Source organism: Sabethes cyaneus, chromosome 2, assembly GCF_943734655.1.
Source record: "Sabethes cyaneus chromosome 2, idSabCyanKW18_F2, whole genome shotgun sequence".
Classification (NCBI taxonomy): Eukaryota; Metazoa; Arthropoda; class Insecta; order Diptera; family Culicidae; genus Sabethes; species Sabethes cyaneus.
In genome coordinates, this window is record NC_071354.1 from 230,529,248 (window position 1) to 230,547,466 (window position 18,219).

At 37.6% G+C, this 18,219-nt stretch overlaps 1 protein-coding gene across 1 annotated transcript in view; it reads left to right on the plus strand.

Moving 5' to 3' along the window:
* LOC128736755 (potassium voltage-gated channel subfamily H member 7) overlaps positions 1–18,219 on the plus strand; it is a 298,342-nt gene that overhangs the window by 244,515 nt on the left and 35,608 nt on the right. Inside the window, exons 15-17 of the mRNA XM_053831242.1 lie at positions 2,933–3,087; positions 16,057–16,180; positions 16,576–16,696. Coding sequence (XP_053687217.1) covers positions 2,933–3,087; positions 16,057–16,180; positions 16,576–16,696 — 400 coding nt within the window. The remainder of the gene's footprint in view (positions 1–2,932; positions 3,088–16,056; positions 16,181–16,575; positions 16,697–18,219) is intronic.

An 18,219-nucleotide genomic window follows, 5' to 3' on the forward strand; every position in this document is an offset into this window, starting at 1 on the left:
GTAACTATTCTTTATCATATTGTGTGTTCAATGGTGACTTTTCAACGCTTACATTACACACTATGATTACGATTTGTTTGCTAACGCAGTCAAGACTATTTACTAGTACGGATTAAAACCTACGTGTCAGGTAAAAAAGAACAATAAAAACATCTTAACCTAGCTTAACCTAACTTATGATCCATAAGAGATCTAGAGACTTTTGCTTGTGTACTTTCAATGTGGTCCTTAAAAGTGAGTTTTTGTCATAAACTAATCCCATATATTTAACTTGGTCAGACCAACTCAAACCAACTCCATTCATTTTGATAATGCGATTATTATTGCCTTATGAGGAAAAATAATGAAACGAAACTCTTGGCTTATGAGGAAAAATAATTAATTGAGTTTTAGGAGCATTGGGAAAAAATTTCCACTTTAGCGAGTATTTGGAGAAAATATTCATGCTTTTCAAGCATATGAAATGAAGATTTTATCCACTCACGGAAATGCTTGTATCGTGCCAGAATAACGACTTAGTGCAGCCTGCCGTTAATTCAGGAAGATCAGATGTGTATATATTGTACAGGATTGGGCCCAGGATCGAGCCTTGAGGCACCTCTGCTTTAACAGCAAATTTGCCAGGCTTAGAATTCTGACAGGTAACCTGTAAAGATCGGTTAGTTAAATAATTTTGTAAAATTTTTGCAATATAAATTGGTACAAGCTGTGTTGCCAATTTTTCAGTTTTCTGTGTGATTTGGAATTTTTGAGATGAAACTACAGAAAAAGATAAAATGTAAATTTATTTCTTAAATCTAAAAAAATTGGTAGCATTGCCACGATAAATAATTTCCCTTAATAGTGTGATAACATTTCGTTTCTAAACCTAATATTCCCGACGAAAAGTTAAGGGAATTTTACCAAACCGCAGCTTTTTAAAAGGAAGTCCTCGAAGAGGTGTCCAACCGGCACCACATTTGGAATTATTATTTCTTGACCTAAAATTAATTATTTACCTAGATTTGGTTCAAATTCGATTACTTGGTCACTTTGCGTGAGATAGCTACGAGTTTAATATAAAGTAAAGAAAATTTATTTTCAATTTCTATGAAAGTTCGGTTATACGTAAATATAAATCGTTGTTCCTTTATCAAAAAATTGTTTCAAATGTTACATAAAATTCTTTGCCCTTCAGTGAAATGGTAAGAAATGTTCAAGAAAAATAAACATATGCCATAGAATAATGCCTTGCTTCTGTTGTAAAACATATAATTGAAAGCAGATTGCTTATTTTGTTTATCGTTTCCGAACCCTGCTAATACAGTAGCGTCGAATATTTCCTATGAGCCAGTCAGCCATTAGCAATATGACAACAAGTTATACACTATTTTCCCAAGCTTTCTCTTTCTGGCTTTGTCGTATCAGAGCTTGTTGCCTATTGTATTTCGCGTTTGTTTCAGCAATTACACATCAACATCAATCGCAACACCACCGATGACACTATTTTTTGATTCTTCTAACACTACAAATAAAATTTTTGTAATATATTAAGAAAATCTTTAGCTCTAGAAAGGTTGGTGATGCCAGTTACCCTACTGAACGTAAGTATTGACAGAACTATGCGAGTATTCTTTATTCAATTAAATGAAATTTGAAATTTATGCTACCGAACGTATAACATTGCAATGTACATACCACCCCGCCCGAGCTAGCATTTTCTCTTGAAATATTCTAACCACTTAACCGAACCGCAAATCACACCAGAGCTTGTACTGCTGCTACTGCTACTGCTGCTGCTGTTGCTGCTGCTGCTGCTAAATTGCAAAATCTTGTTGGAAGACAGCACCTGCCCTCCCAGGCCGATTCAAAACCGGCGACCGGATTCGGTCAGCCTGCATCTCACGGTTGAACTAACGCTTGCAGATTCAGTGCCAAATTTGCAAACCTTGGTTTCGACCGTCCGAAGAGAGGAGCTAGTCGCAAGTTGGACATATCCGGCATACGATAACGTGTGTAAGCCAACTTGCGACTGGCCCCGCCCCGGCAAACGAAGGTCTTTCATCAAGGTGATTTTCCCGTTTATGTCCTGAGTTACAGAGCACCACGCTGGCAAAGGGTATTTAACTGCTTCCCCACATACACACTGTTCGTGTTTCGAGCCGCCTTCTACTAAGCTTTCACACACCGTGAATTACACGTTTTTTCCCGGCAGGTTGTAGACACGTAGGTACGTACGTATTATCACACGCTGGCGCTGTCGGCTCGAATACGGACGGGCCCAGTAGAATTGCGACCCCGGCCGGACCCATTCGTTACGCTCACTTTTTTCTCTGTGATAAAAATGCTCGAAGGATGACCGGGTCCGGTCGGGTCGGGTCGTGTCATGAGGCTGTCTAGATTTTATGCTGCGAAGAAAAGCGGAAACTTTCTGCTCTATTTACTTGGTGGTTAATTTTCTTCTTTTCCGTTGCCCTACTTTAGAGGTGTTTTGGAAACTATTAGGATAAATGTATTAAGCTTCCATAGCGAGCTAGGTAGTGGAGTTCCCTCCGGGAACCTTTAAGTACGATGTTTTCGGTAGCTTTTGGTTTAATTAAATTTCTAGCAGCCAAACAAACAATGATGCTTAACTTTTAGCGTTATTAAATTTTTTTCTGTACCCTAGTTTTTGACTTTACTATTTGTAAGTTTTTGTTTTTTTCCTTTTCTCCAACGATCGACGAGAAGCCAAAAGTATGTAAGGGTAGAATTGAACAAAAAAAAAACAGTAAACGCGAAAGCACAGGATAGCTCCCATTCCCTTCGCCAAAAAAGCTTTCCGACGTATTTTGCCTTTTATCACATTTCCTGTTTTTTCTCCATTTTCCTTCTCTTTCTCTCTTTTTCTCCGTTTCCGCTTTATGGAAACCATTTTGTTCTTTTCTTTCTCTCTCTTTCTTCTCCTTTACAGACAACGACTCTAATTGGTTTATTGAAAACGGCACGTCTATTGCGTCTAGTGCGAGTGGCAAGAAAGATCGATCGCTATTCGGAATATGGCGCTGCTGTTTTAGTATTACTGATGGCTACCTTTGCACTAATCGCTCACTGGCTGGCTTGTATTTGGTACGCATCGATCCAATCAAATTTAGTGTGAAATAAAATAACAACAGCAACAAATGTAACAAATACAAACGAAAACAACGATACGGCACAACACAATTTATCACACGCACATTACTCACTACTCACCGCTCAAAAACACACAAACACTCACATGCACTTCTCACACCGTGATAGAACACATTATTTTTGGTTCGAGAAAAATGCGCCCAGCACAAGTTTCGTTTAGCAACTCTGCGAGATGAGCGCAAGAATTTCCGTTCTTGTAGTAGTGTGTTTTGAACCAACTCACCCACTCACTCACCTCACCTATACTCCCGTAGACGCTAAATGGCACTGGTCGTGTAGACACCCTGTGCTCACTCCGCTCGCTCGTGCGAACATACACACAAAACTCGCAAACTTAGCCGTACTCACGAACACAGCTAACAGACACTCGGAGACATGCAGACACCCAAAAATACTCATATGCTTCGTATGAAATATTGTTTGTTCGATTGTTTGTTTGTTTGATTGTTTGCGACTCGGTCATCGTAGAGGCAGAGATTTACGGCTATGCGTTTATTATGCGGCGATTAGATGTTTTTCATCATTTTTTCCACTAAAAATCATGCAATAAATCGACGAAACATCAAAGGAGAAGCTGTGCGTCAATCCGGATTCGACCTCTTCGCCGATTCCCCCATTGAAAACAATATAAGCGAATTGACCGAACTCGATTGACGCATAGATTCTTTGCTATTGTTTGCTTGTTTTTTGTTAGAAATTAAAAAATGAAAAAAAATTAAATGCTTCCCATAAAATATTTTATTATTATTTAATGAAACTAGAAATCTGTGTACCACATTTTTTTCGCTGACGAAAAAAATGTATTTCATTCTGTGTTTCTAACTTAAGTATCAAAATTGATAGTCATAAAAAAAATTCGGAGAAGACTTTTAGTTAAAATTTAATTTTATTAAATCTTGACAATATATTTCTATAATTTAGATATATTTCGTAATTTGGGCTAATAAATCATTATTTATGGAAAAACAATTCCAACGTTGCAGCTGTTTCCCATTACTCAACGTTTCAGCCCTTGGCTTTGGTCTTCTTCAAGGATGTCAAATATATTTTTCGACACCTTGTTGGTTATCTAATAAGTTTTAAAATTAAAAATCATTCAGTAAAATTTACAAATAAATTATTGTTTTTGTTACACCCACAGTCAGTACTAGTAGCGTCAGCTCATCTAATGAAATCAACCGAAAGCATGCTCTGCGAGTAAACGATTTGACATTTCACTTCACCAAATCATACTCAGAACATGTTTGTTGAGCACAATTTTGTAACGTAACATTTACATTCAACATTATTCACGATGAGTCTTGACGGTATAGAGAAACGAAAAGACAGAGAGAAATTGAAAAAGACTACACGAAGAGAGATGTTTTAGAGAGATTTACGCAAAGAAACTATAATATACGTTTACATTTCTATTAGAGTTGACAAATGAGGAACCTCCTGTAACGCATTTCGACAGGTACTATTTTGAATTACATAATAGCGAATCCTATTTGAAAAAGTTTACGATTTAAATATTTTTCCAATGATAATGTCTAGCAAAAGGTAAACATTTAAGTCCTGCAGCGATCAAACTGATTTTCAGTTTCCGGTTTACCTTTGTTTGGAAAATACGCCCTTTCAATCGTAACCCAGATTCCAAATGTAGTCGAAAATAATGCTCCAACTTCCACAACTCACTTCCGTTTTAAAACGTTGGGCATCTACAAGCCATCTCCATTCCAATTCCAATTGTAAGCTGGGGATTTGTCTCGAAAAAATGGTTTGAAATTTGTTTACTTGTTTTGAAAGTTGGAAAAAGTTTTTTACAAAATTTTCCACGTCGACGGAAAAGTCTAGAGAAATGCCGGAAAAACCATTTTCTAATTCTTAAAATTAAAAGTATTTTTTCTTAAAAGTAGACGTGTAGACAATAAAGTAAACGTCTTACTTTACTTTTACGCCAACGTTTCGATTCCTGTTTTGGATCGTCTTCAGAGCTTCTAGAATTTGTGTCTGTTTTGTAAACTGAAACATGATAAATCATTATTTTTAACGCCAAAACTAAGAGTCTACAATTTTCCAAACAGGAACAAGTATGCAAGTAGAATTACTCGGTCAAACTATGCTATGCTATGAGTTATGTATAATGTATGAAAAAATACAATTTGGTTATTTCCGGGATGGAGATGACCTGTGGAAGAGAAGACACCTAAAAATAAGATCCAAGAATTTCGCGCAATTTTGTGCACTAGTACGAAACTAGCAAGGCTGTACACCCCCTGAGACATTTTCCGATTTTCTCGGACATAGTTTATACCTTTTGGAAAAAGTTTTTCACAAAATTGTCCACGATACAGGTAAACTTCGAAAACAAAGAAGTCCGAGAAACTTTGAAATATTCTCTTCATTTTTTGAGAAAATAGAAGACCACGAGTTTTAAAACTATTGTTTTCCTTGATATAAATTTCAAATGAAAGAAAAACTTTTTCACGAATAAATGCCACTATCGTTCGATCGTGGAAAAAAGTTCTTCTTTCATTTAATTTTCGTATTCTACTTAGAAGGAAATTTAGTTTCTTGATATATTCATAAATATGCTCTTGTACAAAATTGCATGAATCTGTGATCCTTTAAGCAATTGCCCAACTATCACAGTTGCTGGTTGCTCAATTGTTGCAACTAAATCTATCATAAATATGCTACTAGGACGGGTGTCATAATTTTCCTAATAACCTCGCAATTCGTTTATTTTTTTACAACATGGATACTTTTAAAACGGGGACGATTTGTGGAAGTCAATCGATTTATTTCAATGCTGTTTGGGAAGTCCAGATATAGTAGATTATATCCATAAGCTCCATTTGCTTCAAGAATTTGTTTTCTTGTTTTCGTTCACGGACATTTTAAGAACAAATTTTTTCAAGCAATTTCACTAATTTCTTCGATCACAAGATAATATATTATTTTAACAAATTATTTTTTGATGCATCAGTTTTATGCAAGAAGGCCCACCTTTTTGGGAAGATTCATCATAAGGTTCAGCACAGACTACGGGGATTCATGTCTTGTCGAACGAATGTTACATCCTTGGAATGTTCAAATGTTCAAATGTATATTCCGACGGAATTTGACCTTCGACTTTTTTTGTTTGACAAACTTCGCAGCCATCTGTATAGCATACAGAGCAAAGACTGAAACGGTTGACACTTTTTCTGTACGATTGTCAGACTTTTAAACAATACCATCGCTTCGCACTGTCTGTGTATCGACACCCGATCAGATGATTCTAACAAAAATATTACAGAATCATAGCTCCAGTCAATGTGTGTTATAAATGTGATAGCAAAACTTGCGACACTGGAAACGTTTTACCAACAATCTATCTCGTTCTGCTACTTATAACACGGTTTGTTACATTTTAGTTATAAACCAGGACAGACCAGCATTCTGTAACTAATCTTCAAATAAAATAAAATAAAAACTTGATCAAATTATGCCATAATTTGATATAATTGTAATATGCCTAGAGCGGATTTTGTTACAATTTTTGGTATTTTAACTACTAACGAGATCAAGTTTATCACATTTTGTTATAAAAAACTTGTTATTTAAAACTCATCCTGTTATAAATTTGTTATTTTCATTTGGTTTTGGTGGTGCCTATCTCTTGCAACCTTCGAAACCAATCCGAATATGTACATGATAATATGCAAACACTCTCTTATGTGCGATGATCAGTCACACAAAATGTCATATAGAAATGACACGCATACGCCTTTTTTACTTACAGTTCTTTTCGGTACGTATGTACTAGAAACATGCCGCAAGACTAGTCGCAAAAAGCAAATGTCTTAAAAATTTGTACCACCAACCAGTACCTTTAACGACCCTGGTACAGAACAATTACGGGGCTAGTGCTACGATCCTATTGGCTATGACAACCTCCCATGGTCGCGATTCGAACATACGACCACTGGCTTGTGACCAGTGTAGTACCCCGAAACCAACTGTGAGGCGGCCGTAATGTTAAAATGCTAAGCCTGACCAGAAGACAATAGGTTTTTTTTGGCTACGAATCAAAGGGAGAAGTCGTCTGTAAACACTCCTTGACGTTCATTTCACCCTTCATCGAGTTGTAATGTTATAATGAACGATTGCGAAATTTTACCGCAGCCACAGTCAGACCATTGCACTTTTTAACAAATTTTTCAACTTGAATGGATGTTTTAGATTGGTCCAATATTCGTGGCCCTTCTCTCACCGTATAATACTGTGGCCCTGGCAAGGATTGATAGTCGAATTTTACGTGTATTTCTTCGTCCATTATTATTCACTTAAAATTCCCAGCAAGCACCGTATCGTACAGTATTCGTAACCTCTGGGTCTAATCGATTTTGGGATTTATTTTGGCTGCTTCTGTTACTTACAGGTTCGCTGACTCAAACGTTCTTTTGTGCGATGAACGTTTTATTTCGACGTCTCAACCTTCCGAAATATCCTTCTGTTGTTCGACTGCACACGCATTTAAAAAAACACTGCTGGAAAAATAAATCGTTACCCAAGTGCTGAATAACTTATCATCCATTCCAAGAAACAGTCTCTGCGACTTGAGTTTTTCAAATCGGTTCTTCTAAAACCTGTCTTCATATGTTCAAAACTTAACTAGGAAAGGTTGTAGGAGTCAATAGGATCGTAGTACTAGCCCTGCCATTGTCCAGTACTCTAACAGCTGGCTGCGAAGTCTGTCGAATAACAAAAATTAGAAGGTCAAATTCCGAATGCGGAGTGTAGCACCAAAAGTTTGTCTTCCTAACGTGTTTGGAGCTTATAAAGACGCAAAATGTTTCTTGAGGCAATCTATAAGTCCGTAATTTCTCCAGGAGTAAAGCCATGGGCCATTTTCGTTTCAAAATAGACGAAATTCAAACCGATTTGCAAGAAAAAGTTTTAACAACAAGTAAGCCGTATGGCATCTTTCATGTAGTTGGAACCAAATTTAAGACATCCCGATCGTAAATTTGGAAAAATTTCCAAAGTTATTCGCAATAAAATAATAAAATAAACGAACTTATACCGCAGATGTTAATGTTTGTTTTAAGATCTGCTGCTAGGCGTAGCCCGCTTTTTTGCTTCTATTTTTCTCTTTTGATTATACCGCTTCAGTCAACGTAAACTAAACTAATAGTATGTACAGGGCACTTGTAGGGTTAATTATTATCTACAATACTATTAAATTAAGCCTAGGTTTTGTTTTTGCATTTATTGCGGTATAGGGCTTCAAACCCGCAAAATGGCGCTCTTGTTGCTACCTACAGGGTAGCAGCCTTGTAACTAGAAATGTAGCTTCTGTGTTCACTTCAGCAATATGGCTTATTTTAATTAACTCTACAAGTGTCCCATACATCATTGCTTCAAATTCAGCTTGGCTGAGGCGGTATAGTTGAAAGAGCAAAATTGAAGCAATAAAAATGCGCTATGCCTGCTAAGGAATTTCTGCTTTATAGTTTACTAGCTGACCCGACAAACTTCGTATTGCCACAAATTAACCTGTGTTGTACATAAATCATGAATCTCGGATGATCTTTGTCACAATCTCGAGTTTTGCAAGCCCCTCAGTGGGCGGCGCTTCCGACGGCGGGTCACCGGCAACACTCGCGACCGTCTCGTCCTGAATGATCTAGTGTTACTATAGATAGTTTTTGTGGTCTTGTATTGACTAATGTTTTATGGAAGAGTCTCGAATTTCTCGAGTTCGATTAGTTTTTGAGTTTCGCAAAAATTTCTGTTTTATTTATATGAGAGTCCATATCCCCCTACCACAGGGGTGAGAGGTCTCTAACTATCGTAAAATGAATTCAAGACTCCAAAATCTCCCACATGCCAATTTTGGTTCCATTTGCTTGATTAGTTCTCGAGATAAGAGGAAATTTGCATTTCATTTGTATGGAAGCCCACCCTCTTAAAGGGGAGATGGGCCATAACTCGCTTTCTAAAGAAAAGAGGGGTCTCAATTCACCATAGAAAAAAATCTTGCGTCCAAAACCACTTACATGTCAAATTTGGTTCCATTTGCTTGAATAGTTCTCGAGTTATGAGGAAATTTGTTTTTAATTTGTATAGGAGCCCCCCCCCTCTTAAAGTGGGGAAATCCATGGAAAATATACCATAGAAAATATTCTTGCCTACAAAAACACCCACATGATAAATTTGGTTCCATTTGCTTGATTAGTTCTAGAGTTATGAGGAAATTTGTATTTCGTTTGTATGAGAGCCCCCCCTCTTAAAAAGGTAAGGGGTCCTAATTCATCATAGAAAAAATGGTTGCCTCCAAAAACACCCACATGCCAAATATGGTTCCATTTGCTTGATTAGTTCTCGAATTATGAGGAAATTTGTATTTTATTTCTGTAGAAGCACCCCCTCTTAAAGTTGGGAGGGGTCCTAATGCACCATAGAAAATATTTTTGCCTCCAGGAACCTCCACATGCCAAATTTGGTTCTATTTGCTTGATTAGTTCTCGAGTTATGAGGAAATTTGAATTTCATTTGTATAGGAGCCCCCCCTCCTAAAGTGAGGAGGGGTCCCAGTTCATCATAGAAAAAATTTTTGTCTCCAGAAACACCCACGTGTCAAATTTGGTTCCATTTGCTTGATTAGTTCTCAAGTTATGAGGAAATTTGTATTTCGTTTGTATAGGAGCCCCCCTCTTAAAGTGGGGAGGGCTTCTAATTCACCATAGAAAATATTCATGCCCTAGAAAACTTTCACGTGCCAAATTTGGTTCCATTTGCTCGATTAATTCTCGAGTTATGAGGAAATTTGCATTTCATTTGTATAGGAGCCCCCCTTCCTAAAGTGGGGAGGGGTCCCAATTCATCACATAAAAAAATTTTGTCTCCAAAAACACCCACGTGCCAAATTTTGTTCCATTTTCTTGTTTAGTTCTCGAGTTATGAGGAAATTTGTATTTCGTTTGTATAGGAGCCCCCCCTCTTAAAGTTGGGAGGGGTCCTAATTCACCATAGAAAATGTTCTTGCCCTCGAAAACTTTCACATGCCAAATTTGGTTTCATTTGCTTGATTAGCTCTCGAGTTATGAGGAAATTTGTATTTCATTTGTATAGGAGCCCCCCCTCCTAAAGTGAGGAGCGGTCGCAGTTTATTATAGAAAAAATTTTTGTCTCCAAAAACACCCACGTGTCAAATTTGGTTCCATTTGCTTGATTAGTTCTCGAGTTATGAGGAAAATTGTGTTTCTTTGGTACAGGAGCCCCCCCTCTTAAAGTGGGGAGGGGTCCTAATTTACTATAGAAAATATTCTTGCCCTCGAAAACCTTGACATGCCAAATTTGGTTCCATTTGCTTGATTAGTTCTCGAGTTATGAGGAAATTTGTATGGAAGCCCCCCCTTTTAAAGAGGAGAGGAGTTATAATTCCCCTTATAAAGAGGAGAAGGGTCTCAATTTACCATAGAATAAATTCTTGTCACCGGAAACACCCACATGCCAAATTTTGTTCTATTTGCTTGATTAGTTGTCGAGTTATGCAGAAATTTGTGTTTCATTTGTATGGGAGCCCCCCCTCTTAGTGGTGGGAGGGGTTTCTAACCATCACTAAAACCTTTCCTGGCCCCAAAAAACCTCTACATGCATATTTTCATGCCGATTGGTTCAGTAGTTTTCGATTCTATAAGGAACATACGGACAGACAGACAGACAGACAGACAGACAGACAGACAGACAGAAATCCTTCTTTATAGGTATAGATTGCGAATAACTTTGCGGAAGATTGCCTAATTGGTTGGTTTTTGGATTATTGAGAAAATTAGGGACACTACACAACACTGAAAGTTTTTTATAATTCAAAAATTTCTATGTCAAATAATCAAACAGAAAAATTAGGTTTCCAGCTGAATTTCCATTCTAGGCGATTGTACATTGATTTTTATTTTCTTTGTGCTATCTAAAGGGGGCTGTCCATTTGGCATAACACCATGTGGTATAATCTATTTGGCATAATTATTATAACGGTCATTTGACATCATTTTATGATCATATGGTCGCTTTCCTAGATGATTCAGGGTGAGACGGTCGCAAGCTGCGAGTGTTTGCCGGTGGCCCACCGTCGGCAGTGCAGGTCACTGCGGGGAGTGGCAGTCACCCCGCAGAAATCTCCTCTGTTTAGGTTTATTCGTTTCACTAGGTTTACCGACTACGAGTTAATTAATAAAATTGATAGTCTCTGGTAAACAACTGCCTCTTGTTAGCAAGCACTAAACAATAAAATCTGGCTGAATTATCAATTATGGAAAATAACCATTATGCCAAATGGACCTAATGAACTTATGTCAAATGGCCTTATGCCACATGGTAGCTCGCTATTCAAATTTTCTAAAATGACTCACTTTGTAAACATCATTTGCCAACCTGAACTTTAAAATGAGTTGATACCATCGTGTTAGAGAGACCTAAAAGACTAAAAAAATTGAAGAAATTACTATATCTTAAATTTCAGATTATGATTCCACAAACTTTTCTGCTTATTTCGATACTAAGTTTGTAATGATCCGACCATGGGAAGGAGATGAAAAACGATCATACACATAGGTGTTCCAGTGCCGCGAAGAATAAACTTGATTTTCAAACTTTATGTACGTTTTTCATGGAAACTCATCAACGTATTGGAACAAACTTTCTTTTTGTTTTGTCGGAAGAAGTTTCTAAAAGACTTTTTAAATGGTGAGCTTTCATTCAGTTGCCGTGGTCGGATCATTACGAATTTGTTTCAAAATGAGCAAAAAAGTCTATGAAATCAAAATCTGAAATAAAAAGTTGTGATTTTTTTAATTTAAAAACTTTTAGCAATATTTTAGCGCATGAAGTATCGTGCTCCACCATCATGCAGTGACTTGGATTCTTGGAAACGTTCTGCAAGTCATAAAAGCCTGGGTGCTAATTCCGTTATCGAAATTTGACCTTCTGTTTTTAAACGACAGACTTCGCAACCGGCTGTTAGAATACAGGACAGTGCGGGGTCAGTGCTACGATCCTATTCACTCTAACAGCCTCTCCCAGCCGAGATTCGAACATACGACGACTGGCTTATTAGACCAGCGTCTTACCTCGAGGCCAACTGGGAGGCGTCGTTCTGCAAGTCATCCCCGTTCCAAAAATAACCGCTCGTCATATATCTGTTGAATTTTTGCTCACTCAAGTTTTATATTTTTCTAATAATTTGTACAAAATAACAACGCTTCGCAGAATTAGACTTTCGGAAAATTTTGTTTAAATGAACAAAAAACGAATCTTTAATATCTAACTCAAGCATCGCTAAAATATTTTTAGTTCTCTTTATTTCTATTGATCTGAGTCTTCTTGGAACTAAATCATTTAAATATTTGACGATCGCTCTTCATTCGTAGAATATAAACGAATCATTCCATTTCCAAATAACAAAGTTAGTTTTGTTACACATTTATAACAATAATGATAACTATGATTTGTCGTAAAAGCCAAAATAAGAGTTTGAGAAAATACAAAGTAATATTTTAGTGTGGATCAAGAATAGTGGAAAAAATGCTTGGAACCCTCATATTTTGGATGTTTCAATGTGATCTGTACAAGTGAGGCCTGTTGAAAATATTTATGTCGAAAGAGGTATCAGAAAAACATATATGAATGCTTGATGTATTCAGGTTTCGATTTTTTTTGTATCAAAATTCATAATTCAAAACCATAACGTAGCAGTTTCGAATCCAAAAATATAAAACTAGTTTTGTGAACCACTAATCATGAAAATTTTCTAAAATTGTCAACCAGAAGTGTTATTTCTGGTTTGTACTAACGTGAAACCCAACATTTATTTCTAGAAACGTATCCATCGAGAAAAAGAGATAAAAGTATTGATGATGATTCAGCATGTTGATTTGAGTTAGACTAATAATAACTTTTGTGAATTTTAGTGGAGTGGAGTAGTGACGTCATAAAATAACATGTTTAACATCAATCAATCATCTGTCGTGACGATTTATCTAATTTTTTTAAAGAGATTTCCGTAAAATGAAAAGAAGAACTTAAATTACTTCGTGCGGATGTGCGAAGAGAGGCTCCAGAAATTTTTTAAATTTTGTGCACGTTGCGGACGTTTGACATAGTGGGCGTTAGGCATAATGAACGTTAGACATAATTATGATAGGCATAATTTACAAAATTTCGCAATCCTATGTATACACAACTGAGCCAATCATCGCTCTGTCACAATATAATGAGAACGGGTGACGCCCACTTTTTGGCACATCGCCGTTTAGCATAAAATCATTGATAAAATCGTAAGGGATTACTTGGCATAATTCCTTAAAAATTATTTCATGAAGTTTCATATGTGTTAGGCATATTTATACCTAACAGTCGTATGCCTAATGGGGCACAACCGGCATAGTTCAAGGGTTTTCAAACGTACAAATTATTTTACCCAAAACTTTGAGGTCTTCAATTAGAAATTTTCCGATTTTAGTGAATATCTCTATTTCAAAACTTCATAGCTTACAAATTAAGTATCGAACTGCAACTTTTCTGATGAAAATGACAGCAAATTTCCTCAGCAGCCGAAAAAAAAAATCTGAAAAAAAGTCACCAATATTGTCCAAATAAAAAAAAACTTTTTGGTCGTTGTAATTGCTAATATTTTATGATGATGAAAATTTCACACAAGCGTCTTTTTCATTACTGAATTAAGGACGAAAAACTAAAAATACTTATAGCGGTTTTAAAGACCAAAACTGGTCGCAAAAACCGCAATAAATTGCTGCTAGACAATAAGCTATAGCTAATCTTTTTCACACACTAAATTATGGTCATAAACAGAAATATTCAATAAACTAATCTATAGCAAAGCTTATGCGATATATTCTTACTATAAGCGTAATATAAATCGGTCACATCAGCATTGAGCTTTAATTTTCAAATCAAACTGCATCACACTTATGCAATATCAAACACCACCAAACGTGATGATTTAATTCATTCAATAGTTCATCGCAGTAGAAACCGAAAGCATCACCAGCTTTTAATAAATCAATGCTGAATATCGACCAAGCTGCAAGCCAGAGACCTATCGAACTTACTGCCGCTAAATATTTGAAACAACTAAATGGAAATGTGTCATCGAAGGGCCGTCCAGAGCTGGTGGCCACGATTTCGATAGGTCTCTCGCTTTGCGCCCGCATGGAATCGCGTTTTCATACTGCCACAACCACCCAAAATAAAAAAAACGAAAAACAATCCAACCATCAGGAACGGCCGGCTATCTTCTACCTGCCACGAAGTAGAGCGACTAATCGAACGGTGTCATCCAGCTATACTGAGTAAGTGCTATCTTCCAGCCATTCGCAGCCGTTCCAGTCGAGCGCCGTAACTCACAGGTAAATCGTTGACCATCTTTGAACTCTTACTTTTGCGGAATCTGCGGAAAAACTACGACGATAGAGCTGTGTACTGAGGTGCTCGAAGAAGAAGGTCGATGTCTGAATCCGCCCGGGCCAAAAACCGTCCTCTCTTTGAGTGGCTACAACTCGATCTTGGGACTATATATGATTGGATGAACAAAAGTTTCTTTTATTTTTCCTCGATCGGAAATACAAAAACGATTCTCTACCATATTGATAGATTGCGGTTTAGCTAAATTATCTTAGGTTTGAAAAGCGGCTTACCGGGGTTACCTTTTAGGGGTGACTCGACTTCCCATCGACAACAGGAGGAAGACCAAACTTGCGCCAAATTAGATGAAGCGTTTTTTTAGACAAGCCACAAACGTTTTTGTTGAATTCGCTGTAAAAAAACAAAGCTTATACCGAGTATGTCATTGTAAATACCATTTTGTCTATAGAACTGAAAAAAAAACGAAAAATATTTATGTTGTACAGCGATGACGGCATCCTTCGGCGTCATCTTCTCATATCTTTAAATGCGAAGAAACAGACAACTTCTCCGTTATTGGAACAAATGACAAAATGTCTTTCCTCATCGAAGACTATCGAAAGACATATCCTGTAGTCTAGTTTTTTTCCCATCGAGAACACCCAAAGCCGTACGTTCAGCACACAAAGATGACACGTAAAGAGAGAGAGGATGAGGTTTTACACTTTAACTGGTAACTGAGCTACTAAAGCACAACCGAATGTCTCCAGCGTGGCTTTGTGTCGGGCAACAAAGCGACTATGACATGTAGGTATATACCGACAGTTCTATCTATTGACGTGACTTCCAGCCCGGCTCGGTTGGCGAAAGCTGGAAGCACTATCCATCTCTGTGCACTATGACAACGTGCCTCGTATGATTCCAACCGAGGAATTTGACTCACAAAAAAATGAAATAAAATATTAAAGCTCATATTTCATTAGTTGAAAGAGATGATTGTGTTGAATTTATTGCTTGAAAATGTGCTCTGCACATTTTACAGATTCCTGTAAATGAGTGAGTGAGTGATTGATGGATTGATTGAAATATATTATCCGTGATGGAGACGCATGGTAGGATATTTGCTTGCAATTATAATTGCAGGAAAATTCCGGCAAAGCAGCATCAACTGTCAACTGGCAAGTAGGCCGAACTTTAAAATAAGCAACTTTTCAGCTCGCTCCAGTTCGCTCGCGCTAGCTTGATATCACTGCTAATTTTTGCTCAATGCACACGCTTTATCGCTCCTAATAATAATTATAACAGTGCCCTCCGGAAGTCAATGAAACAAAAATAGAACAATCTCTGCCTCTACGCTGTCGATTCTACTTTTTTTGCGCGCTGAGCCAATTAGTGTATTTACCGAAGGAAACTAATATTTCTTCTTGAATCTCGTATTTCCCACCCACACCCCGTCACACGGTGTTCCGGTTTTCCCCTCCTCGAATCGCCTGTCATCGTTTCCAACAGGTACGCAATCGGTAACGCCGAACGGCCGACCATGAAGAACAAAATCGGCTGGCTGGACGCGCTGGCCGAAGCCACCCAGGAGTATTACTATGCCAACAACACCGGTGGAGGACCGTCGATAAAGGTAAGCTGAAGACAGCCGATTACCGCTTCGACCTCTTCATGCGTGATTTTCTGATTCACTTGAAGTTTTTGCTGAAAACCCAATGTGCTGATTTGATCCATTTTCCAAGCACCCATCAATGCCATCACGCGTGAAGAGGAGGTTAAGAAGCTCATAAAACCACTGAACCACACTAGCGAGCGAAAAAAAGTGCCGCGTGTAATGCAATAACCACGCGGCGCGGCGCTGCTCTTTCATCGCATCGCATCGCACGACGGTGGTGGGCTCATAAATATTAATGATTCCGTGTGCAACAAATAGTTTTCCTGAATCGATTTTTCATTTTGTTCTTACCGTTCCTGCTACCGATGCAACCCGCCGAAACCGAACCCTGGTCCACCTGGAACACACTAAAGTCACGCTACGTGACGGCGCTGTACTTCACCTTTACCTCGTTGACTTCGGTGGGCTTCGGTAATGTGGCACCGAACACGGATGCCGAGAAAATATTCACGATATGCGTGATGCTGGTTGGGTGTAAGTATACCTACACTGCTAGTTGTAGAATGCTTTTTTGTTTTTTGTTTCTGTTTGCCTCTACTGTATATTGTATGTTCTGCCATAAAAACAAAAAGTTACGACACCTACGTTTATGAAGCAGCGACCTTAAGCAGTGCCAAAGGTATAAACTGCATACACCGGATAACTATAGTAATGCTGAGGAATCATGATCATTGATAAGAAAAATTCCAGTCGTTTTAGTGCTTTATGGATTCATGGTAATTAGTCATATAATTTCCCAGCGACTGCTCGTTTTCTTTCCTAAGTATTTACCTCAAGGAATCTCCGTCAAGTAGGAGAAGCTTGTTTAACTAGTGTTTTTTTATTACACGAAAGCGTTAACCCTTATCTCGAACTATAAAATGAGAACGAAATGAGCATTGCCGTTTCGGAGAACAAAGTTGCATTTGTTGTTAGCATTAAGCAGTTGTAAGTTGGATTGCAAGGGAGTTTGCAAGAGCCGAACCAAAGTTTCATAGACATGTCATGATTTCATTACTAATTTTTTTCACCAATTATAAAAACATGCATTCTGAAAGATACTTTTCAGCGTGAAAAATTAATGATACAAAAAAAATTAAAAATTGACTTCATTGATATCTCACAAATGGGGTCTTGAATGTCGAAAATGCAATGTTTGAGATTCCTGGTCTTCCAGCAAATCACGCGCAGCGCCGTCTCGCCTTGAATTATATGTGAATAGTCATAAAATATGTGTTACGGAACTCTGCCAAAAGGTCGTTATGCCAAATATTTTTCTACCAAATGGTCGCTTATATTTACGCCACTGTTTTTATGCCAAACGACGTTATGCCAAGCAGAATTTTTCCAAATGCAATTACATTAAATAAACGGCCCCGGTACTCATTGCACTCTAATAGAGTAATAATTGGCTCAAGTTGGCGTATTCATAGGAAAATATCTCCCATTATGCCTAACGTCCAATAGGCCTAAAGTCCGTATGCCTGACGTTGCACATCTAAACGGGGCCATTACTGAGTACTGATACGATGTCTTCAAATATTGAAACTTTTGTACTTGCTTGCTTGAAATGGTTAATACATGAGAATTACACTTTCAATACCTTAGAACAGTAGACGCTTCGTTCGTTAGGGAGCTAAAAAGTTTTCAAAAAAGTTGTTTGTCAACAAACCTTGATATTTTTATTATGTGCTATTTCTCGAATTTGCTATGAAACAAATGACCACCGCTCCGTAGATGGGTTGGATTAAACCCGAAACCGGTTAGCGAAAAAGGTAATTTTAATGTTTTGTAAGAACCATAAGTGATGTGTCTTGTTTGTTAGTGTTAAGTTGTTCTTACGTTAAGCAAAAAAGTCAAGTTATAAGTTGAAACAAATGACATGTAACTATTAATATTTGACAGGGCTGTCCTCAGAGAAATTTATCAGGCCTGAGGTTTGATGTTTTCCCGACGTATTACCCCTTGAAAAAGTGCAACCAACAAAGTGCCGAAGCCTATCGACAAACAGTCTTCAG